Source organism: Trichosurus vulpecula, chromosome 5, assembly GCF_011100635.1.
Source record: "Trichosurus vulpecula isolate mTriVul1 chromosome 5, mTriVul1.pri, whole genome shotgun sequence".
Classification (NCBI taxonomy): domain Eukaryota; kingdom Metazoa; phylum Chordata; class Mammalia; order Diprotodontia; family Phalangeridae; genus Trichosurus; species Trichosurus vulpecula.
Genome location: NC_050577.1, coordinates 135,340,082 through 135,364,256, shown reverse-complemented (window position 1 = coordinate 135,364,256; position 24,175 = coordinate 135,340,082). Strand labels below are relative to the sequence as shown.

Below are 24,175 nucleotides of genomic sequence, written 5' to 3'. Positions count from 1 at the left end.
CCTGGAGTGGTTTCCCATTTCCTTCTCCAGCTCATTTTACAGATAAGGAAACTGAGGCAAACAGGGTTGAGTGATTTGCCCAAGGTCACACCTCTAGTAAAAGGTCAGATTTGAACTCAGATCTTCCTGATTCAAGGCCTAGAGCTCTATCTACTGTGCCATGTAGTTTCCCACTCCATTAGAAGTTGCAAACAAGGTTTTTATTTGCATCATAGAAATTCTCCATTGGGAACTCTTTACACCAACAAAATCACAGGGGTGTGTGTGTATGCACACGTGTGCATGTATGCATAGATATGTATACACACACATACAGTGTGTATTTGTATACATACATGCACATAAATATATGTGAAGTGGGCTGGAAAGGTAGTTTGGAGTCAAAGCATGAAAGGTTTTGGATGAAAGAATAAGGAGTTTAGATTGGATTCAGTAGGCAACATCACCATTGAAAGCTTTTGATCAGGGGATGGATATAGTTATGCTTTAGGAATATTAGAGAACTAGGGAAATCAGGAACAGGAACTAGTCTGGGGGAAAAGTTAATGAGTTGGGTTTTGGATATGGGGGTTAGAGATGCCAGAGCACATAGCCAATGAAGGTGTCTAATAAACAATTGGAAATGTGTCAATATCTTCACCCCTCCACATACTTTATGATCCAGCAACACCTGCTTTCTTACTCTTCCTCACTCTGCATCTCCCAACTCTGTCTTCACCGTCTGTGTCCCATGGCTGAAATGCTCTCCTTCCTTAACTCCATCCTCTGGATTCCCTCAAAATTCAGCTAGAATCCCATCTTCTACATGCAAAGAGCCTTTTCTCAATTCCCTTAATGCCAATGCATCTCCTTGGGAGAGTACCTTCTATGTAGCCTGTGTCTGTCTTATCTGTATATAGTCGTTTGCATGTTGTCTCTCCCACTAGAATTAGAGCTCTGTGAGGACAAGGACCATGTTTTTGTCTTTCTTTCCATTTGCACTATTTAGCACATACATAGTCAGCATTTAATAAATACTGGCCTGGCATTGACCTTTTTCTCTCTGTAAGATAAATAAGTCTCAAGACTAACATGTTGACTAGCATCCCTTACCCTGTCCTCCCTCTGCTTGACTGTCAAAATATTTAAACTAGATATAGGCACAGGCTTGAGTAAGCTAAGCGCAATTACAAATTTAGTATGCAGTCTGGAATCCCACACCACCATCCTAACACCAGTTCCACTGGGGCCTAGACTTGCTGGCCATGCACCTCATTGAGCCTTCTCTTTAGCACACAATGTTTCTCTCCCACCTCCTTGCCACCTCCCTCCCCCTCACCTCCACCCCCAGCCCATTTTCTGTCCCTTCTGCTTTTCAAAGTAGTAAAAATAGTAGCTAGATAACAATAGATTAATTCATACCAATTAAAAGCTAGAGGAGAAGCATTCTTCCTCCCTTTTCTCATTCCCCCTCCCAAGTAACATGAGAAAATTTTACCGCTGACTCCGATACGACTTTGGATGAGGCTGGAGTGATCTTGTAGATCAGGGGTTGGGAACCTGCGGCCTCAAGGCCATATGTGGCCCTCTAGATCCTCAAGTGTGGCTTCAGGCAAAGGGCCGCACTTGTGGGCTACACGTAGCCTCGGGGCCGCAGGTTCCCCAACCCTGTCGTAGATTATTATAACTAGGAGATTTTTTTTTGACCTGATAAAAGTATTACATTCTATGTCAGAGATAGGTATGCATTCTCTGTTAAGTATAGCTTCAGACCTGCTGTGGTAGTGAGGAGACAAAGAGGTTTCAAGGTTATTTTTGGACAGACTATGACTTAGTGGAAAGGGAACAGAAAAAACGAGGAGTTGCTCACCACAACCCTCCACTTGATAATTTCCTTTCAAAAACTTTTTTGAAAGTTTTTTTGAAAGTCCCCTCCACCCAGGGAATGTTTAAAGTGATGTTCCTTAATTAACATCCTGTTCAGGCATGTATTTCTGTATTAAATTTATTTTTCATATTACACAAAATGAGTTTGAACCATTGTTAATAGGGCCTCTCCTTTCCATCCATCCATAGGTAAATCTATTTTAAATTCAACCAAGTCTTTCCATCATGTAGCTTTGTATTTCTCCTACTTTTTCTATTTTTTTGTTTCTTCTGAGTTTTCAATTATAAAATAAGGGCCAGGCAAATGTAGAGGTTATAAGGAGTGTGGCATAGTAGAAAGGGGACTTGAATCAGAATACAGCGTAACCTTGGAGAAGTCACTTATTTTCTCTGGGCCTCAGTTTCCTCATCTGGATTGAGAAGGTTAACTAGATGACCTCTAATAGCTTTCCCAAATTGAAATGCTATAACTCTATTCCACATTCTTCTATTAATACACTAATATTAATTTTTAAAGTTTTTCTTAATTCTAGTGGTAATGGGTTATACACATTCTCTATTAGTGCAATTAGATTCAATAAACATTTATTAGGGACAGATAGTTATACTAGGTGTGGGGACAAAAAAATATGAAAAATTTCAAAATTCCTACACTTAAGAAACTTTCATTCAAATAAGTAAGGAAGGGGTATAGGACATAAGGGCAGATAAATACAATTTAACATGGTATTTGATGGGAGGAAGGAGAGATCCAGACAAAGTTTTCTTAAAAACAAAATTCAAGGAGCTTGTGTGATTGGGGGAGATTTAATGGAAGAGACCTCAAACTAAGAGAGGGATTTCAATAGGTGAATGGATAGATCTTGAATCTTTACATGCTTTACATGTTGACAGTTGTAAAATGAATCCATTTTCTTAGGCATATCAACTAACAATAGCATGAACCAAAATCATTTATGTAATATCTTCAAAGGTTTTGTATTGATAGTTTCCCAAGACTAAGTATGTAAGTACAACACAATCAGTTGAACAGTAAAGACTGTGTTCAATAACAGGCTTCTAGGGTTGCAGAGCACCAAACAATCAGTTTTGTTGAGTTTCTGTCTATATAATCCCACAAAAGTTTTAAAATTTCACCTCATCATTTGAGCTATAGGAGTTAAACTTAGATAAATAATAACTTCTCCCCTTTCTGTAACTCCAAATCTTTGAGACAACTGGACAGTTCAGGTTTACTCCAAATGGCCCAACAATATTATGTGCTGATGTACAGAATCACTATCAAACAGGTTAAATCAGTCCATCTTCTGAATGGCATTGGATCTTCCCACTGGGATTGACAATATATAGAAATTCACTGAGACCTGGAAGGAAACAACCTACTCATTTCCTATAGATTTATAAAACAACTCTCTGTGATGACATTGACCATTAGCAGCTGTCAGCCTGGGATGGATTTTTAAAAATGGGTTTCTGTAATATCCTTATCTTTTCCTTGAGCCACCTAGTTTCCTAGTCATTGGTTCTTCCATTTTCCCCCAGTATTGAAACCATAGACATTATTATAGAAATGATTGTTGAACTCACGGATCATTAGACTTTGGAATAAGAGTGCCAAGCTCCTTGATTCGGTAATTAATATTGTACCTTCTTCTTCTTTCAACTATTAGAAAAGAAACGTTATTGATTATTCTCGTTAAAGCATAGTGCAATTCTGACTAGATGTAAACTTTTTAAAAGATCTTTGAAAAACAGTGGGCAAAGATTATAATTTAGTCAAAAAGAGTTACAGACAAAAGAAAAAAATGTATGTAATTGTTCCAGAACCAGAAAGATCCTGATACTGCATTATTTTAAGGTCCTCAAGTGAATTTTTTTCATTCTTTTTGTGTACCTTGTATAGTCTACCACCCACAGTAGTTTGGACTTTGTGTGTATATATGAATGTGCATATGCACGTGTAAACAGATGAGCTTATTATGAGCTTGGGAAGGCAGTAATAAAGAATAACAGATGAGAAACAGAGCTGTTTTCCAAAAATATGTGAACAAAAAAGAAAATATACTAGTCATGTGATGAGAATGATAGATAATCATTAGCCAACCTGTGTACTCCACTGAGGTATTCACAATATTAAAAGAAAATGAGGAAGGAACCTAAAACATTGGATGAATAGCCCATGATGAACTTAGACATTGAAGTGGACAAGAGTTTAACAGGATGGGCTACCCACTTATATAACTGGACAGACTACCCTCCTAGATGAGCTCACAGATCTATTTGAGGATTGATTGTGTGACAATACACATATTGATACCAGCTAGACTATAAACCCCTAGAGAAGCAGAGACCATCCCTAACATTGCTTTCGTGGTCTTCACAATGACTAGGAAAGTGCTAGTTGCATAGTAGGAGCATGCCAACTACTTATTTCAAAGTGTTATGTTTTTCTATTATTGTAGTGACAATTAGGTAACTTGCATTATAAGGTTCAACTTTAATTTATAACTTTCCAAAATGTGAGGAAGCATTTTATAAGCTGCTGTTTACTGCAAGCATTTTAAATAGACTAAGTTCTTTAAAAACTTCTTTGGTATGCATTTTGTCTTCTTCTGGTTTCTTAGTCTCTCATAGTGTACAGTATATACAATAGGTGCTTAATAAATGGACTTTGTGAATAACTGTGAATAAGTGGACTTTTCCCATATTAACTAATCATGGCCCTGGTAGAGTCTTCCACCGATCATTCTTGATTTCAAGCAAATTATTTCATATCACTTATAGACTTGAGCTTCTTAAGAAAGGAATAGGATGGTGTATTAAGGAAAGTATGCTAGTTTTGAAGTCAGAGGACCTTGGTTCAAATCCTGCCTCTGTCCCCTTACTACATTGGGATTCTGAGAAAGTCACTGATGCTTTCACAATATTGGTTTTCTCAAATTAAAATGTAGAGGGTTGTACTAAATGATCCCTTTCTTCTTTAAGTCTGCGATCCTAAAAAGGGGATGAAGAAGCCTAAACAAAGGGAGGGGAAGGATGCATCAAACCCCCCAAAGTAGATCAATAAGACATTTTAGAATTACTTGGATCTGCTCTGAAGGAGAGTAAGATACCATAAACCTGTAAGATTATCTGCTGTCTTAGTGAGCACACTCTCTAAAGCAAATCATGACTAAAGGATTTCACCTTTAGAAGTACCCCACCAAAATTTCTCTAAAAGTGGAACAAAATTGATTCTCAATTCAATAGTATTTCTTTTTGTGCCGTTGTTTTTCTGATGGATAGGGAAGAAAAATTAAAGATAAGCCTGAATAACAAAAGAAAATTATTTCACAATGTATCTTAATAGTAATTAGCATATCCAAACATTCCCCCCATATATGAAACAAACTCCAAAGAATCAGATTCAGTTCTAGGTGAAAAAGACTTTTTCCTGCATCAGAGTAGTAGGATGGATTACTCTTGAGGTCTCTTTACAATCTATTTGTTATTTAAAAGCCCCATACACAAAATGTCATCAGTTATTAGAAAGTGCTCCATAAAATTTCCACTGTGTTCCTCAGTTAGAAAGAGAAATCTAGTGCCTAGTGTTCTCCATGTATGTCTTTAAAATTGAATGAAGAATGTTAGGAAATGTATTATAATTTTAGTAATATGTGAAAAGTGAGTTTGTTTTCAATGTTCAAAGTAATTTATTCATTATGTTGTAAAAATGTTTTACTCCAATGGATGAAAAAGTTTTCACTCCCTTAAAAAGCAGATAAGACAGTCAGAGCACCAAGGGTTCCAGCTGAATCTCTTAAGAATCAGATACCAATATTGTTTTAAGTTAAATGACTCTTTTAATATCTAAGCTGCCAAGACAGAAGAAATCTAGGAGGAGGAGTTTGTTGCCTACCTGATTCAGGATTAAGAGGCAAGTGTAATAATAAGGGAAGCAAGTACTTCCCAAATTAAGTCCCTTTCCAATGGATGAAAAGTAATCATACGGGATGGTTCAGCAACATGTCCTGAGCTTTGATTTCAATTAGCAGTTGAATCAAGTGGGGAACAGATGCAGAGATGAGTCTTCTTTTGTTAGTACTAAGGGTAAGAAGAGCCATTTCTTAAAGAGATAAGTATAATACTTTAGTTCATAGTTTGAGTAATAACCAGTAGCACATGCAGAAGTATCCAACATTAGAGCGTCAGTATTGCCAGAGCACCTGCACCTGTGGCCAGCATCTACTGGGGCTTTGCCTGAGAATGAATCATTCTATAAAGGCTCCAAATACATCAGTAGGGCCATAAGTTTCAATATGATTTCTGAGTGAGTAGTAATTTGGATAGGCTGAGTCTATGAGAGGGGTTCAGGAGCCCCTTCTGAAGTTTTCTTTCTATTCCATGTTTCTGTGAGTCTGCAAATGGCCATGACAGCATATAAACTGCAGAGAAGGGGGAGGGAAGGTAAGACCAGAGTCAAGAGAGTTCAAATTTTAATTGAATATACTGAACTGAGCCATAAGCTGCCATTCTTCACCCTAATGCCAAGACTGCAATATGTCACCATTACATTCAAATTTGAAACATGTTTTGTCCCCATAAAAATTCAAGCACATGACCTTCAAAGAAATAGAAAAATTACTCTAACTTAGAAATAGCCCTAGAATTATTATAATCCTTTGCACTATATGGTATCTAAGTTGGTTTGGGTCATTTACTAAAACAGTTACTTTTTTAAAAGTCTTGAGTAAGTCAGCAAATATTGAGCACATAGTCAGCTGACTTAATAGCAGTTTCTACTCCTAGTTTCTTTCCTCTTATTTAATGCCAGTGAGTACTATGCTCCAGGTCAATATGAAATAATATAGGAGGATATCCTTCATCATAGCCATAGTGCAACAAAGAAGTCAATGCAGTCCCTCATGCTATTCTCATGCAACCCACCTCTAATTCCCTTCTATATCATTAGCACCATTTAGCAACTCAGTTTCTAGGTTCCAACTCTTTTTCTCTCCTCCCTGAGCTTCTCTCTTCTATTTACTACTAGGAGCTAGAGAGCTAGCATTTGACATCTGCAAATTACTTTACATGTATTCTCATTTGATAAGCTGTGAGCCAATCAAATGCATCTGTGAAAAGTTCTAATGTCAACCATCAGTCTTTTCCCATACTCTTAGAAATTCCTAAACTTTCCATCTGCCCTACACCACAATTTTCTCTTTAAAAAAAAAAGACTTTAATTGATGTTTTTTGTTTTTTATATCACCATAGAGTGCAGAGTATGGGGAAACTATCTAGATAGCCATCCCATATAAAGAATAGTATTTTTTAAAGCCTAAAAAAGTAAGAGGAAAAACCAGCACGACTGAACAATACATTAAAAAAGTCCAAGAATATGTGCAAATGCAACACTTGTGGATCTTTCCCTGCAAAAAAGTGAAGTGGGTCATCTTCCCATATGTCTTATTTAGAGCCATGCTGGTTCTTTATGATTTTGTGTTATTTTTGTTTTTGTGTTTTGTTCTGATTTTATGTGTGTGACTGTTCTTTTCAATTACATTGTTCTGGTTACTGTGTAGGTTGCTTTCTTCCTCTGCTTCAGTTCACAAAGACCTTTCCCCACTTCTCTCTACCTGTCACATTAATCATTTCTTACAGCACAGTAGTAATATTCCATTAGATTCATGTACTATAATTTGTTGTCATTCTGCAATTGCTGGATATATGTTTTGTTTCCAGTTCTTTGGTGTCATAAAAAGTGCTGCTACAAGTATTTTGGTGTATAAAAAGACTTTCTTCTTGTCAATGACTTCTTTGGAGTATAAGCTCAGGAATGGAACCTCTGGACATTTCAGTCACTTTATTGCATAATTACAAATTGCTTTCCAAAATGATTGTACCAATTCATCACTTTACCAATAATATACAACACCTCCCTACAACACCTCCAATATTGACTGTTGCTATCTTTTGTTTATTTTTGCCAATTTTCTGGATATGAGCTGAAACTCTGGGTTGCTTTGATTTGTATTTCTTTTATTAGTATTTTGGAACACATGGCTATGAATAGTTTTCAGTTCTCTTTTGAGGAATATTTGTTCATCTACTTTGACCACATAGCTATAGGAGAATGGCTTTTGGTTAGATCAATATTTATTTGCATATTCTTCTAGCCTATTTCTTTTCTTTGGATTTGTTAGTGCTGGGCTCTGTGCATTTCAGGGGAATGTCTGGCCTGAGCTTCCTTTTATATACTTTGCTTGCAGTGCTCTCAAAGTGATGTGATCCAGGGTGAGGTCTGCTCACACACACACAACCCCCCTAGCCCAAGCTCTGCAAGTTTCTGACCCATGTTTCTGTCTGTTGGCTTGTCCCTGGAAGGGAGATTTAGTAGACAACTTCACCACTATTGAACTGAGAGGCTCTGCAGCTTCAGATCAACTGAAGTGCAGACTCTACTTTGTTATGGGACTCCTGTCCTGATTATTCCATTGAATACTTCCATGCTGGCTTGGAGGCTAAAGTTGAGTCTCTGCTCTCCTCTTGGAAACAGAGCCACATACCTACCTTTAGCTTATGAAGTTTGTTCCTTGCCCAGTACACAGTTGGGGCCTATGCATGCCATTACTCCTGTCCCCCTTGGATCTGTGACCCAGAACTGGGTAATGGGTGACAGCTGCTAGATGGCCCCCTTTCTTGTGCCCTATGCTAGTTTAGGGATTTCTGAGATCTCTTTCTGCCCCAGTGCTTCCTGCTCTGGTGCTCAATCTTTGTTCTCTTTCAGTCCCAGGACATTGTAATGGTCCTTGTTGGAAGTACTTCTAGATAAACTGTCTTTCCCCAGTATCCTAAGATCTCTTTGTCCATCTCTCTAAGCTGCCCTAATCTAGAAAAATAACTCACAGTGACTGGTGTGTCTTTATGGAGGAAATATGGCAAGAAAGTAGGCTTCTTTTTCCACCATCTAAATCTCCTAATTGTTTATACATTTTGGATTCTTGTCCCTTACCAGAGAAATGAGACACTAAGATTTTTTCCCCTATTTGACTATTCTTTTTATCCTAGGTGAGTTAAATTTGTGTAGTAGCTTTTCAGTTTCATATAATTAAAGTTATCCATTTTATCTTTTGTAATTGCCTCCATCCCTTGTTTGGTTAAGAATATGTCTACTACCCATAGCTGTGAATGATCTGTGTCTCTTATAATTTTTTTAAAAAATACTATAATCTTTAATATTATGATCACTTACCATTTAGGGCATATTGTGGAATGCAGTGTTGGTCTAAACTTAATTCTGTAAGACAATTTTTATAGTTCTTCCCAGCAAATAGGAAGTTCTTTCCTAAGTTTTTTTCCACTTTACCAAAAACTGGTTCATTGAATACCACTGTTTCTGATTCTCCCTTGTCTAGTCTATTCAATTGAGCTACCTTTCTATTTTTTAACCTGTACCAACCAGTTTTGATACCAGTAATATAGTTTGAGGTCTGAAAGTGCTATTCCTCTGTCTTTACCTCTTTTCATCATTACCCTTGATATTCTAGATCTTTCATTGTTCTAAACTAATTGTCATTATTTTATCAAGTTATATAAAATATCCCTTTGATAATTTGATTGGTATAGCATTCAAAGCATAAATTAACTTTGGCAGTCTTGTCATTTTTATTATATTAGCACTGCCGAGCCATGAGCACCAAACACTGCTCCAGCTATATGAATGTTGTTTTTTATTTCTTTATGGAATGTGTGAATGACCCCTTAGACAAGCAATCCTGGGAACTGAGGTCAAAAGGTAATTTCTTCTATTGAGAAAGGCTTCTCATCTACAAACATTTCAGGGACATGCTGTCTATGCATAGACACCATCCTACATACAGCTCACCCTTCACTTTTTTCTCATTTTGTTGAATTTGGTTGCTTGGACAATAAAACCTCCTACTGATTTAGTCAAGCTCACTTGAGAACTTAAGTACACTGTACACTTTTATGTGTTATGAAAGGCAACACCCTCTTTTTAAAATTGTCTTTTTTTCTCAATTTAGCAATTTATTAGGTGATACAATTGGCCAATATGCATTCATCTGAGCTATATTTACAAGGATTACATTTGCCAGGACTATGGTATCTTTAATATTGTTAGAGGAAACAAGAACAGAAGGAGGAGACTCTGTTCTTATTTTTCTTACTTTCAAAGGTTACAAATTTTCTAAAGACAGTGAGCCACGATACAGTATATATACTCTTTGAATAAAGAGTAATAAAGAAATGAAAGCAGGATTTTTCGCTATATGAAAAGGTCTTGATGTTCATTCTAAGTATTAATAAAATTCAGGCATATTCTGTACAAAATTGTTACAACATACATTATTTCACAATAATTTCATTAATTTTTTGGAAGCAAACACTGTTGCAAAATCATGAAACCTTACTGTAACGTTTTGTCTATTCTTCCACTTATGACGGATCCTCTCCCTTCTACCCCTCCTCTCATGGAAAGACAGATTCCTGTAATATAACTTTAGCTAACATTGTGTTTTTATTGACCCAATTAGTGATATTTGGCAGAATATACTATACACTTTTTAAAATTTTATTTTTTTCTCAAATGCATGTAAAAACAATTCTTAACATTTTTTTAAATTTTGAAGAATTATTTTTACATGCAATTAAGAAATAATAAGCAATTTTTAAAAGTGTATAGGTATATTATGCCTAATATCATTAATTGGGTCAATAAAAACACAATGAAATTTTGAGTTCCAAAATTTCTCTCTCCCTCCCTGCCCCACCTATACAATTAGCTGATGTTCAGTTAATATGAAGAAACTCACAGAAGAGTCTTAGAAAGGCAGTGTAGTATTTTAGTTACAACATATTCCTTTTTATCTAGTTATTTTGATTTTAAAAAATTAGTATACTCACTGAGATTGTGATTGTCCTTTTTTTGCCTCTCTTTTGCCAGAGCCCGGGTATCTGTTTCTGACCAAAAGCAACATTATTAAAATAAACTTTAATTCTGCCTAAGTTTGGATAGCTTTACTTACTATATCTAGCAATATTAAAAGATTAAAATTAAGTAAAAGGATGTTTACTTAGATAACACCACTAATCCTGCATTTTTCATCTAAATATTTACAAATTTGAAACTTTTCTGGTAAGTCATAATTGTAATTCATAGAATCTCATATGGGAAGCCCAGGGGGTCAGAAGATCAATCACCAACAGGGGTACCCTTTCCCTGTTACCTTCATAGATATTATATAATTATTATTATTACCTAAATTTTTCAAATAAATTTAGATTTCTATATCTCCTTGAACTGAATTTTATTTGATTTTCAAGATCCTCTTCTCGAAACATTCATTATATCTACTCTAGTAAATAACACTCTCCTAGCATTCTTTACGTAGGTATAACTTTAAGAAAAAAAACCCTGTTAATAGAATATTTTCACATTTTCTTTTGGCTTGTTGAAAGATTTTTTTTTTTTAAATAGATCTAATTTATCATGTTAGGCAGGATTTGCCTATTTGTGGCATTAGGATGCAAAGTGAGAAAGACTGGCATGTCCTAAAGAATTAAGTGTATTTCCAATGCAGTCTTGAAGATAATTTTGAATCACCAAACTAAGAGGTCAATGTAACTATTTAATTCTAACCGTATTTTGCTCTTGTAGAACTAGACGAAGGTCAGGAAATCTTGTTCTTGGCTCTGAGGATAACCAGATTTGGGAAAATTCCTTAAGGTCTCTGGGTATATCTCCTCCTTTATAATATAATGTAATAATAGAAGAGATGAACAGTAAGTTCTTTTCTAGCTTTAGGAATTAAAAGTTTTTCTAACTTAAGTCTTACTCTTTGTGTTTTAGGTGTAATGACAAAATGCAAATGAAGCAGCTCCATTTGGAAAATGGAACAGCATAAACTCATTTGTTCATGGCATTAAATAATCATTTGGCCTAATTATTTCACCAATTTAATATATTGTTTTTAATCTAATATTATTTTGCTATAGCATTGATGCAGTTGAAAATGGAGAACTTGTGTCACATTGTTTTATGTGACATGGCCTAGGTATAGGATTATCCAGTGCCCAGACAACCAATAGCTCAGCCTGGTTCATTGATCAACTGATTATCCTGTGAAAAATCTGTGTTGTGAGAAAAGGGAAAGAATACTTTCCCTACTTTAACTGGCTCTGTCAATAGTGTGAACAAACACACACATCACATATGGGTTCAGTGAATATATCATCAAAACTTGGCCCATTGCTATATTACCTGGGGTTTCCTTTTTCACGGGTAGACTTCTTGGACAGGAAGCGTTACTAAGTCCCATATTAATTGGTGAAATCCCTTGGTCACTATTGTACACATCCAAGATGCTTCCAGATAACTTTGTGAGGAAGGGGAAGAAGAAAAAGATTTAATAAAATTAGAATAGATTAACTAAATCATTGCCGCAACCATCACCACTGCCACTTCTAATATAATTTTAACAAATTTTCCATTTACTAAATTTTGGTAAATCTTCATCTGATAGCAATAGAATAGAGATATTTGGAAGGATGAAACATAGCTCAGAGTAATGGGTGCTTACTACCTAGGCTAAAAGTAAGCTCTAGTGCTTATGGAAACAGAATTCTTGAATATTTTTGAACATCATGAGAGTTTAGATCCATTCCATAGCCTAGCTAAAAGTAGGAACACATAGGAATCATAGCTTAGGAGAAATGAATAGGCCCATGAAAAGAGCTGGAAACTTCATTGCAAGTCAAGTTAAAACTGAAGAAGACCTGTTGGGAGAATTCTTTAAATACTTTTGTATTTAAAGTATAAAAGTATTTTATTAAATAGAATTTCTTAAATACTAATTTAAATTCTAAACAAATACTATTAAGCATCTTATGTCCAAAAGGAATGTCACATAATAAAGTTAAATGAAACTTATCTTCTTTTCTGAAAGGATTATTTTTCTTGTTCCAAATATTAGAGCTGCATATAAACTCTAGGCTAACATCTTTCCTACTAATAAATGTATGGTTCATCCAAATACAGCAACACTGTGTTACTTAAGGTACTTCCAAGAGAATGATTCTGTGGAATGCCATTACTTATGCTCAATTTGAAATAGCCACCAAGGCAGTATTAGAAAATCTGTTCGTGTATTTGAACTCCCAAGAAAATTAATTTCAAAGCATGCTTAGAATTTGTTCTGGTTATTACTGAAGAAAAAACTATATTTTATATGAAGGATCTGAAAGTTAACCACATTTCCACCTTAAATAGCTAGATTTCATTTTAGATAGCAAACCAAGAAATGGACAAATAGCAAGCTTTCCACATTCTTCAAGAACTAGGTATGGTCTCTTTCTTTGATTTATCTATCCCCCGCAGCTATCAACCTATATGTCTTTTACCTTTCACTCCTAAAATCCAAGAAAGGGGCATCTCTTTCCATTTCCCAACTGCAGCAGTACCACCATTCCTGATTTGTTATTAAAGTCCTTGCAATCTGATTTCTGAACCCACCACTTAACTGAAACTGTTCTCAAAGGTTACCAGTTTTCTCTTAATTGCTAGATCCCACAGCCTTTTGCAGAACTCATCCTTCTTGTTCTTTCTGTAGTTTCTATGTTGTTGCACAGGCCCTTCCTCCTGAATCCTCTCATCGTAGGAGTAGAAGATTGCAGATTAAGAACACTGCAAAATTCCTCTCCTCTAGCCCTCTCACATGCTCTCCTTCCTCCTTAACCTCTCTCCTAAAATCTCTAACTTCCAACAAGATACTTGGACATTACTTTTGATATGTCTTTTCCCAATCCCCACAAGAGCTGGCATCCTTCCTGCCTAAATTATTATGGATTTATCTTGACAGTATCAAGGACTCTACCTCACATCCCTGCCAATTCCATAGCCCATCTTCTCTACTCTGGCCGTCATCATCACCTTCTCCCCACCAGAACCTTAGACTCTGCCCCCAGAACCACTCTGGGCTCTGATTGACATGCTTTTCCCCTTATTCTGGCCTAATGGGAATCCACATCACTTCAAGGCCATTTCCATTCCATGCTACTGGTTGTTCATACTTCCTCCTCTGCTTTCATCATCTTCTCTCTATATAGTTCCTCCCCTTACCCCCATTAGAACATAAGCTCCCAGAGGGCAGAGACTATCTTTCTTGCTTGAGGTTTTATTTCTAGTACATAGCATAGTTCCTGGCACATAGAAAGCATTTAAGAAATGCTTGCTTTATCAACCTTTTTTTTTGGGGGGGGGGAGAAATAGGGAGGGGAGTGGGATAATATACTTAGACATACACATTATCTCCCCCTGCACATATGTAAATTCCTTGAAAGCAAGAACTGTTCATTTTTATATAACTTGTGCCCATCATGATGCCAGGCACATAGTAATACTTCCTAAATGTTTGATGTTCATTGATTGGAGTTGAAAGGAACTTGAGTGAGTTGTTCAGTCAGTGTCACGTAGGTTGCAAGGGGAAGAGCTAGGATTTAACCCAGATTCTCTCAGATTCCAAATGTAATGCCCTTTCCAATGATCCATGTTACTTGGTTTCTATGGAAAAGTTCTTCTAAGTCTTCTATTTCTTCCACCATCTTGTCACCTTTTTTTGCTTTGTCATTTACCTCCTGCCCCACCCCACCCAGTATATGCCTGAGGGTCTGACCTGAGTCCTCCTCTCCTTTGGTGATATTATCCAATCTCATAGTTTCAATGATTACCTCTACATAGCTTGACTCCCAAATCTTCATAACTAAACTCTGTCTCTCTCCTTAATCCTTTCTCTGAAAATTCTCCTCTACTTCACATTTCCTGCACTCTCAACAGTGTGCTCAACATCTTTAACTCTCTCAAACTCAAAATGTTCAGAAACCAATTCATCATCTTCAAGGCTCAAAACCTTGATCATCTCTGACTCTCCCCTATGCTTCTTCCCCCATCTCTAACCAGTCATGAGGTCCTACCAACATTACTACTATCTGCAACATCTCTTCAGACTTTCATTTCATCTTGCCTGGACTATTGGAATATCCCCCTAATTGGTCTCTTGTCTCCATTTCCTCTTCTTCTCCAAGCACATCCTCTACACAGCTACCAAAATAATCTTCTGAAAACTCTTAATGTTGCCCTTATATCTCTAGGATAAAATACAAAATTCTTAGCTTGGCGTTTAAGGTCCTCCACAACTGGACTGCAACATACCTTTACCATCTTATTTCATTAATTCTCCGTTCCAGTCAAACTTAGTGGCTAGTATTCCCTAACCTCAATATGTTGACTCCTTTCTCTGCACATTTGCTTTCCCTTTAATGTAATGCATATTACAGAAAAGTGCTTTCTTCTCATTTCAACATTTTATAATCCCTTCTCGGCTCATATCAACTGCCTTTTTCTCCATGTATACTTCCCAAATTCCCCAAGCGAAAGCCTCTTAAATATCTTATTCCTACAGCAACTTGTCTGGATTCCTCTTTTTTTCTCAACCACCCCCCACTTGTTATCATACTCAACTCTGTCCATATCATAGCCCTCCCGCACAGTTACCAATGTAGTAAAATTTACTCTCCCTTTATAAAGAGACCATGCCATTTTAATCTTTCTATTCCCAGTACTTATCACAATGCCCTCTGCATAGTAGGTATTTGATAAATTTTTGTTAATTTGAATTGTGCATGGAGGCGATTCTCCATTTTCAGAGTTTTACAGTAATAAAAGTGACATGTTATAATCAATAGAGAGTTCACCTTGGAACCAGGAATAACTGGGTTCAAATCCCATTTCTCTCACTGTGGTAGCAGGGTAGTGCACTGGATAGAGCACCAGACCTGGAGTCAGGAGTTCCAATCCAACCTCAGTCACTTATTAGCTGTATGACTTTGGGCAAGTCACCTGACATTTGTTTGCCTCAGTTCCCTCAACTGTATAATGGGGATAAAACCTATCTCACTGGCGTGTTGTGAGGCTAAAATGAGATATTTGTGAAGTGCTCTCAGCACAGTACTAGCCATAGTATAGTAGGTGCCATATAAATGCTTACTCCCTCTCCTCCTTCCCCTCCCTCCTTTTGACATGTACGGCCTTTATGGCCTTGAGCAAATCCTCTCACCCATAGGGCCCTAACTCTCCCAGTGGCCAAGAAGATACTGCACTGGTGGATGGAGTTTCCTCACCTGGGAACTCCCTGTATTAATAAAATCAAAGGTCCAATCCCTCTAATAACAGACAAATATGAAAATAGAGAAACCATGGCCTAGCGGGTAGAGAGCTGGCCTTTGAGCCAGGAAAACCCGAGTTCAAGTCCTGCTCTAATACCTACTGGGTGTACATGCAAGTCACTTCACGTGGCAGGGTCCCAAGACTGTAAGTTATATAGAAGGTGCCAACCCAAGTTAGAAGAGGAAGTTTCCCACCTGGAAGTGCATTGTACTGACCAAAGGTGTGGTGCCACAGGTTCCCCAACACTGGCTAGTGTCCATCACAGTAAATTTGTAAAATATTTTACATGTTATCTCCTTTAATCTTCACAATAATCTGGTGAGGTAGGTGCTATTATTATCCTCGAGGAAACTGAGGTAGAGAGAGGTTAAGTGACTTTCCCAGAGTCATACAGCTAGTAAGCGACTGAGGCAGAATTCGAACTCATCTCCTTGACTCTGTGCAGTGTTCTAGCCACTTAGGTGCCTTTATATTTTCTGAGTTCAAGCTCTACCAAGTCCTTAACAGATTTGGAAAAGCTCCCATTATGGTTCTGGCAAAAGACATTATGCCTGTCATCTGAGGCCTGCCTTAGCAATGCCTAAAGAGACTCCTCACCACCACAAGGACATTCACTAAGTAATGACTTTTCTACTATAGCAACACATGAAAACTACCACCCAAGGCAAGGAGGGATTGTGATCGAAATCAATGCAGGGAATACCCACAGTGATAACGGACACAAATCTGAAATATTAAAGCTGAAGTGATGAGTATCTCTGTTTTCAATTTGTTGCAAAATTCCCATAATCAAAAGTTTCTTGATGTAATCTCTTTTTTTCCCACAATCCGTATTTCATTTAGATAAAGACATGATGGTGATGTTGTTTTAAAAAACTCTATAATACCATAGTTGTGAGGATTTTTCAAAAATTGTTTCAAACATATTTGACTCAATATTGAATATTTTATATTTAGGATATGCCCTGCCTTGAGACAACATAAAATCTGGTCATTAAACTATTTTGTATTTTCTTTCATTGCTTGGGAGCCCAGTCTCTTTTCTCATCCTCAGCAGAAGGTACCTTTTCTGCCTTTATCTTTTTGTAGAGTATGGCCTGACTCTTTTAATTGATGTCTGTAGACTTGAGCTATTCAATTCAGTAAACGTCTGTTAACTCTTACTGCCGATTAGGGCCTTAATAAATGCATGTTGAATTGACCTACCAAAATATTTTGCCTCAGACAGGAAGTCCCAAGTTCAAGTCAGGACTTTGATACACATAATTGCTTGGCCCAGACCCTGTGGATTCAAAGACCAAAAAAATAGTGATTCTTCCTCTCAGCGAGCTTTCATGCTACTCAGGGAAGATATCAAGAGTGGGGAGAGTAACATGTACATGGATAAATATAAATTATGTGCAAAAGGAAAGTGTTGGATAGAGCTCAAGATTTTATTAAAAAAACTAAGATGACTAATACATGTTAATTTTCCACAAGTGAAAATAAAAAAAAAAACTACATCTCCAAACCTTACCTCTCACATGTGCTGGAGATTAATGTTTCTAATGCTCTATATCACTGGAAGTCTTGAAGCTGAAGATGGATGACCACTTGTCAAGGCAGGTTTGGGTGAACTAGATCGCCTCTGAGGTCCCTTCCAACTCTCAGACTCTATGATATGATACAGGACATTTTTTGCCTGAATGTCCCAAAACTGCCTCAAAATTAACATGTTCAGAGCAATTACTTCTCTCATGTCCTCTCAAAGCACTAGCCTGTTTCACCAATTCCATTTTCTAGTCTGTCCAATTGCTTACCTAATAATATCTTTTTTGCTGTTTTCTTTTTATCTGCTATTCATAATTTGTCACTGAGTCATGATATTTTTTCATTCTCAATGTCTCTCAGATTTGGGAAGATATACTAGGCATAAATGGAAAGTCTGTGTTCCCCAACCCTGTAATAATAACTCACACCTAACTTATGACTTGCTTTGTTCTTCCTGTTGCCAACTCTCTGTCCCCTCCAAGCCATCCTTGATGACAGAATAATGTTCTAAAACCACTAATTTCATCATGTTACTTTCCTACTCAAGACTTTAACACGATTCCCTACCGGTAAACACATCAAAATCTAAACTCTTCCTAGCTTTCAAGGTCCTCTACAACCTGGCCTTGCCTGATGTATCCGATCATATCTCCTGTTCCTCCCCAACATGTACTCTTAGTTCTGGTCAGGACAGTCTTTGTTTAATATATTAAGCTTGTTTCAAATATCCTCCATTTTCCCCTCCACCGCTCAAAATGCTACTCACCCCTCAAGTACCAGTCAGTGGTGGCTACACCTGATTAGAAAAGTCTTCCCCATTACGTTAGCCCATTGATCCTCATCTGCCTCTTTTAAACTTCTATTCCATGTACTATATGTACCCAAAAGGCTAGTGTTATTTGTTGTAATATCTCCTATATTAGTTTTGTTTTTCCAAGAAGATGGCAAGGTCTTTAACAAAGACTATTTCTTCTGCTCCCTTTGTTTCTCCCAGAACACTTAAAGCCTAGATGGATAGATACTCCATAAACACTTATTGAATGATTAATTGAAAGGACGGGGGAACTTATCGAGGTCTTCAGACATAATGCCATCCTTTGTCTCCCTGGAACACTGAGGAGAAGGCTGTTTGAGTTTTTAAGACTGCTTCTTAGCTCCTCTGCTTTGCTTTTCCACTGGAGATGCAGCCATACTATTACAGAAAGGGGTTGATGGGAAAAGTTAGCATGAGGCTATTAGGTAGAACAACTGGGGACATAAAAGGAAGATAAACTACAGGCATAAATGCAGAACTCTGTAGGGGAGCATGTACATGTACAATGTATGCATACATGAAAAGCTTAGCTTTTCAAAGATTAACACATTTTCCTTTGGGGCTCCTATTCATTTAAATGCAGTAGACAGTACTTTTGCAGTTTTAGGATGCACTGTTGAGTTCAATCCTGCCTCATTTCTGTTTGCTAAAGCTAGGCTCTGAGGTTCAGATGATAAACATTGAACATAGAGGGAAGGCCACTCTTCTTTTTTAGTACAAATAATGCATAAAAAATTATATGAAAAGCAAATTTTAAAAACCTAGCTCTGTCTCTTATAGCTTGAGTTGAACAGAAAAAAATACAACGTAGGAGAAATGATACTTTTTTCACATTTATAGGCATATGTACATATATGTACCTTATGTGTATCCAATATATTGATTAAATATAGTCAATAAAAGGTAATTAGTTTAATATATATGCCCTTGAACAAACATGCATATAGTTCCTTCCCAAGATGAATCTGACTTTAATATTTATCCTTTAAATGAAAAGGCCAGAGCAGCACCCTGCTTTGGTTCTAACAGTCCTGTAGAAAATAAAACACATAGAATTTTAAAGTGTTCATAGAGTACACAGCACTAAATTCTATCAGTTCAGCTATCAAAGCTTGTTAGTAGAGTAGCTTCTGTTTCCATGTGCTCCAGTGGCCTGTTTTAAAGATACCTCCTTTTATTATTTCTAAGATTATAAGTTTCTACTCAGCATTTACTGCACTTTTCACACTCAAGACACTGAAAGATATCCAAAATTTACTTGCTCACCAGTCTGAACTTTGAAGAGTCTATAACCTTCACAATAGCAATGGTTTTCTCTTTCTCCTTCATCATTCTCTTTGCCTTAAACTCGAAAACAAGAAGCAGAGGAGCTGAGCTGAAACGTCTGCACTGAAGTGAACTTTGAGTCTTCTTGGACTTTAAGACTCATTTGGTCAGGATGGAATTGACAAAGGCTTCCTCACTGATGTTATGCACATTTTCAAGTCACTCAGCTGAGTAGAGGGGGGTGTTAATGTTTACTCAATCCCCATCCTTGGAATGGTTTTGAACTATAACAGTTTACTTAGATTGCCAAATGCCACCAGCATTTATATTTACCTGGTTGAAGAAATACCTATAAAGTAAGACGTAGATATGAGTTGCTTGGGTCAGCAGAATTACATGTACCTCGAAAAGGAAGAGTATATTATCTTTCCTAATGTGTGGCAGCTGTGTTTTCCTCATCATAATAAAATCATTCTCACTGAGTAATACGAAAGGGAAATATATTATCTAGTTGATATTTTTTTTCTATATCCCACCCCCTGGAATCAGGGAATTAGTAAAAGTATTTAACCTCTCTCTTTCATGGATTCTAATTACTCTGTGCATGTGTGTATACACGCATTTATTCTCGATACACTTTCCAGGGGACTAAATTTCTGACTCATCACAGAGGCAAAACAGGTCAAACTATTGATTCTTTTTGGTCATCTTAATGACTGAGTCATTAAGTTGGTCAACAATAATTATTTAGTATCTACCATGTAGAGAGTGCTACACCAGAAGCACCAAGTGACTGGTGAAGGACCACCACTGGCAATCTCTGTCAGTAGAGGGCCAGGGAGGGAGTATGTAAAAATCTGAACTCAGCCTTCATGAACAAAGAAAAAACTATTCCTTGAGGTCTCATTTTCTTATATGAATTTTGACAAACTAATTCTCTAATGAAAATAATTTATTCCTTCTGAAACAGAGTTGAGAATTAATAGTTACGTGGTTATCATCAGTAAGTGGTCATTAAAATCTCTTGGCACACATTCAATTTATTACCACATCTTCCTTTTTTTAGTGTACTGACACAAACACTTATTCAAATATCAATATTTCCATTAACAAATAGAGACATGGATAATTTAGCCTGAAAATAAACCTCCAAAAAGCTAAAGAAGACCAGTCTCTAGGGAAAGAACAAAACCAGCTGATCCTACAGTCTCACTATCACTGCCTCTATTCTTTTTCACTTTAGAAGACATAATTTACTAGCCACAAGCTCTAATTCCAAATCCTCCCCCAAAATATGTATATATATATATATATATATATACACACACATTACATTTACAATTCATTATTATATTATGCAGTTATTGCAATATATCAAAATCCCACCAGCTAGTATAATATGGACACTTGAAGTTGGAAGGAACCTCAGAGATCATGTCGCCCAATCTCCACCCAAATCACACACACCATTTACAACATTCTCTAATAACAGTAATCTAATTTTCTTAAAGAAATTGTGATCACCCTAATACTCATGTGCTTACCCTAAGAGTTATTGCCAGACCGAATATGAAGCCCACTTTTTACACTATTAACTTCAAGAGTCCATGGTTTCATCTATACAGATGCTTCCTCTCATGATGTAGATCCCAACCACCTCTCCAACTCAGAAAACAGTTTAATGAAATAGTAAGTAGTTTAAAGCATACCTAAGGCAAGAAAATTCATCAATACATAGATAACCCTCTGTAAGTAAACCTCTACAAATGTAGTTAGGCCCATCTTTGGACATACAGACATAAAGTTTGTTGCCAGCCCGACAGTCAAAGGCTTTACATTTTGGTAGGTGCAGAGCTTATATCCTGGTTTTTTATGGACCGATCTCTTGAAGAGGCACAGGAATAGGACTCTAGTAGAGATAAGTTGGTATCTCCCAACAATAGCAGAAAACTTCAGAAATAGAAAAAATAATAAGTCACGCTTTTTTTAAAACCATGGAATGCCCTAATATCCACACCAGATTAAGCATGATATCAACTTAAACTACATTGAATGCAGTCTTTACAGCTCCATACAATTTACCTGGATATTTCCCTCAATAAAGCGCTTGGGCATCTTACACAACCTTCTTTCTCCATAGTCATCAATAATCTCACAATGTGAAATCTAACCCTTCTTAATCTTTATCCTTCAGTGAATCAGTAAACACTTTTTAAGTGCAGACTATATACCAGGCATTTTGCTAAGGGCTGAGGATACAAACAGAAGCAAAAGACAATCCCTCCCTCAAGGAACTTACATCTTCTTACAGCCCTCTGCAGCATTTATCACTGCTGACCAGTTTCCTAATTGACACTCTCTCTTCTCTGGTTTTCATGACAGTGTTCTCTCTTGGTTCTCCTCTTGCCTGTCTTCTAACATGGAACTCCTAAGTCTCCTTTGCTGAATTGTTAATTCTCCACAACCACTACTAGCGGGTGTACCCCCAAGGCTCCATCTTAGATCCTCTTCTCTTTTCTTTCTATGATCTCCCATTTGATGACCTCTTTAGCACTCATGGGTTTAATCTCTCTGTGCAGATGACTTCCAGACTGATATACGTAGCCATAAGTTTTCTATTGAATTGTGGTCCTGCATCACCAACTGCCTATTAGATATTTCAAACCAAAACTCATTATCTTCCCTACCCAACCACAGGTACCACCATCCTTCCAGCTTAAAACTTGGTGCCATTGTCACCTCTTCACTCACCCTATATTTCCAATCAGTTGCCAAATGTATCTTTTTCTTTAATATCTCTGACCGTCCTTCTCTCTCCATTCGTACAGTCATAGCCATAGTTCAGCTGCTTGACATTTCTTGCTTGGATTATTGAAATGTCTTCCTACATAATATTCCTGCCTCAATTCTCCCTCTTCTCTGGTTCATCCTCCAGACAAGCACCAAATCGAATCTCCTTAAGCTCAGGTCTCTCCATGTCATTTCCATACTCAAACTCCAGTCCTGAGCACAATCAAATATAAACATCTTTATCTGCCATTGAAGGCTCTTTCAATTTGGCCCCACCGCACATGGGTGAAACCCTATGTGGCAGATTTATATGGCTGAGAAGACATGCATGAATTGTAGAGGACTAGACAAATTGGTGAGATCACTGGTCAATAAAAATATTAAAGTAAGAAGAATCTGACTTGTCTCAAACAACCAACTAGGTCTAATATTTATGATTCTATGCAGTTCAACAGTCTAAGTCCACCTCTATTAGGTTAGTAAGGAATGAGAACTCTTTTAAATAATATTGAAATGAATTTGATAATTTCTGTATTCAGGTTGCAAGTAAAACAACTAAATATTTAAGAGACTATATTGGCCCAATGAGTGATTCAACCAGTATATTAAGTATTTGCTAAGTGTCAGGTAGAGTCCCTGCCCTCTGGATGAATTTTCACATTATAGCTCAGTTCCCACCATTATATGTGAGGTGAGTTAAGAGTCTAGAGCTTGGTATTTTGGGTTTGTGCTGATGGCCTACTTCATTCAAATTTGTTCTTTTCCCCCCCTCCCAGAAAAATATGTTCCTACATTCCAAAAAATACTAGTCAAAGTTATGATCTTTAAAAAATAATTTAGGGGGCAGAGCCAAGATGGCAGCTGGAAAACAGGAACTCGCTTAAGCTCTCCCCCAAATCCCTCCAAACACCTGTAAAAAATGACCGAACAAATTCTAGAGCTACAGAACCCACAAATAACAGAGGAAAGCAGGTCTCCAGCCCAGGATGGCCTGGATGATCTCTGGGAAGTGTCTATTGCCCTGTACTGGCAGCAGAGCATGGACCAACGTGGGCTGCACCAGGACAGACCAGGTGGGAAGGAGATCTGGCAGAGGAGATTGGGCGGGGTAGGCCTCAGGGCCATGAATCACTGAGCTATAGCAATTACCCGGCTTCTCAACCCACAAATGCCAAAGACAACAGAGCAGGTCAGTGGGAAAACTGCTGGATCTGGGTGAGAGAAGTGTGCAGTCTGGCCCCAGCCCTGGGAGTGGTGGAGGTCTGGCAGCAGCAGCAGGAAGCTCCAGCAGCTTCTTCCAGAGTCCCTGGCCCTCAAGGTGGGAGGAATCAAGGGGCAGATCAGAGAGAGAGTGCAGAGCCTACTTTGCTGGAGCAGAGGCAGGGTTCTTTTGCTTTGTCCTGCTTGGATCTGAGTTGCGGTCCTGGTTGGTACTTCTTGGGAGAGGAAGAGCACTGGTGTGGCAGAGCTTGCAGTGACTGTGGAGAGGGAGTCCTCCTGGTAGCTACACAGCAGAAAGGAGTGCTTGCACTCACAGACCAGAGCACAGGCTAAGAGAGGAGCATCACACGACCTCAGAATAGAAGTAGCTCTGAAAATAGCAGTGCAAGGCCCTTGAAGTTTGGGACAAAGCACTCTCCATTCTGAAAGCAGTCATACCCTGACAAAAAGCTTAAGGGTCAAGTAGT

At 37.5% G+C, this 24,175-nt stretch overlaps 1 protein-coding gene across 1 annotated transcript in view; it reads right to left on the bottom strand.

Moving 5' to 3' along the window:
* The window catches only part of TFEC (transcription factor EC), a 205,604-nt gene that overhangs the window by 4,956 nt on the left and 176,473 nt on the right, over positions 1-24,175 (bottom strand). Inside the window, exons 4-6 of the mRNA XM_036760636.1 lie at positions 12,128-12,242; positions 10,771-10,827; positions 3,454-3,529 (exon numbers count right to left, since the gene is read on the bottom strand). Of these exons, the coding sequence (XP_036616531.1) occupies positions 3,454-3,529; positions 10,771-10,827; positions 12,128-12,242 (248 nt within the window). The remainder of the gene's footprint in view (positions 1-3,453; positions 3,530-10,770; positions 10,828-12,127; positions 12,243-24,175) is intronic.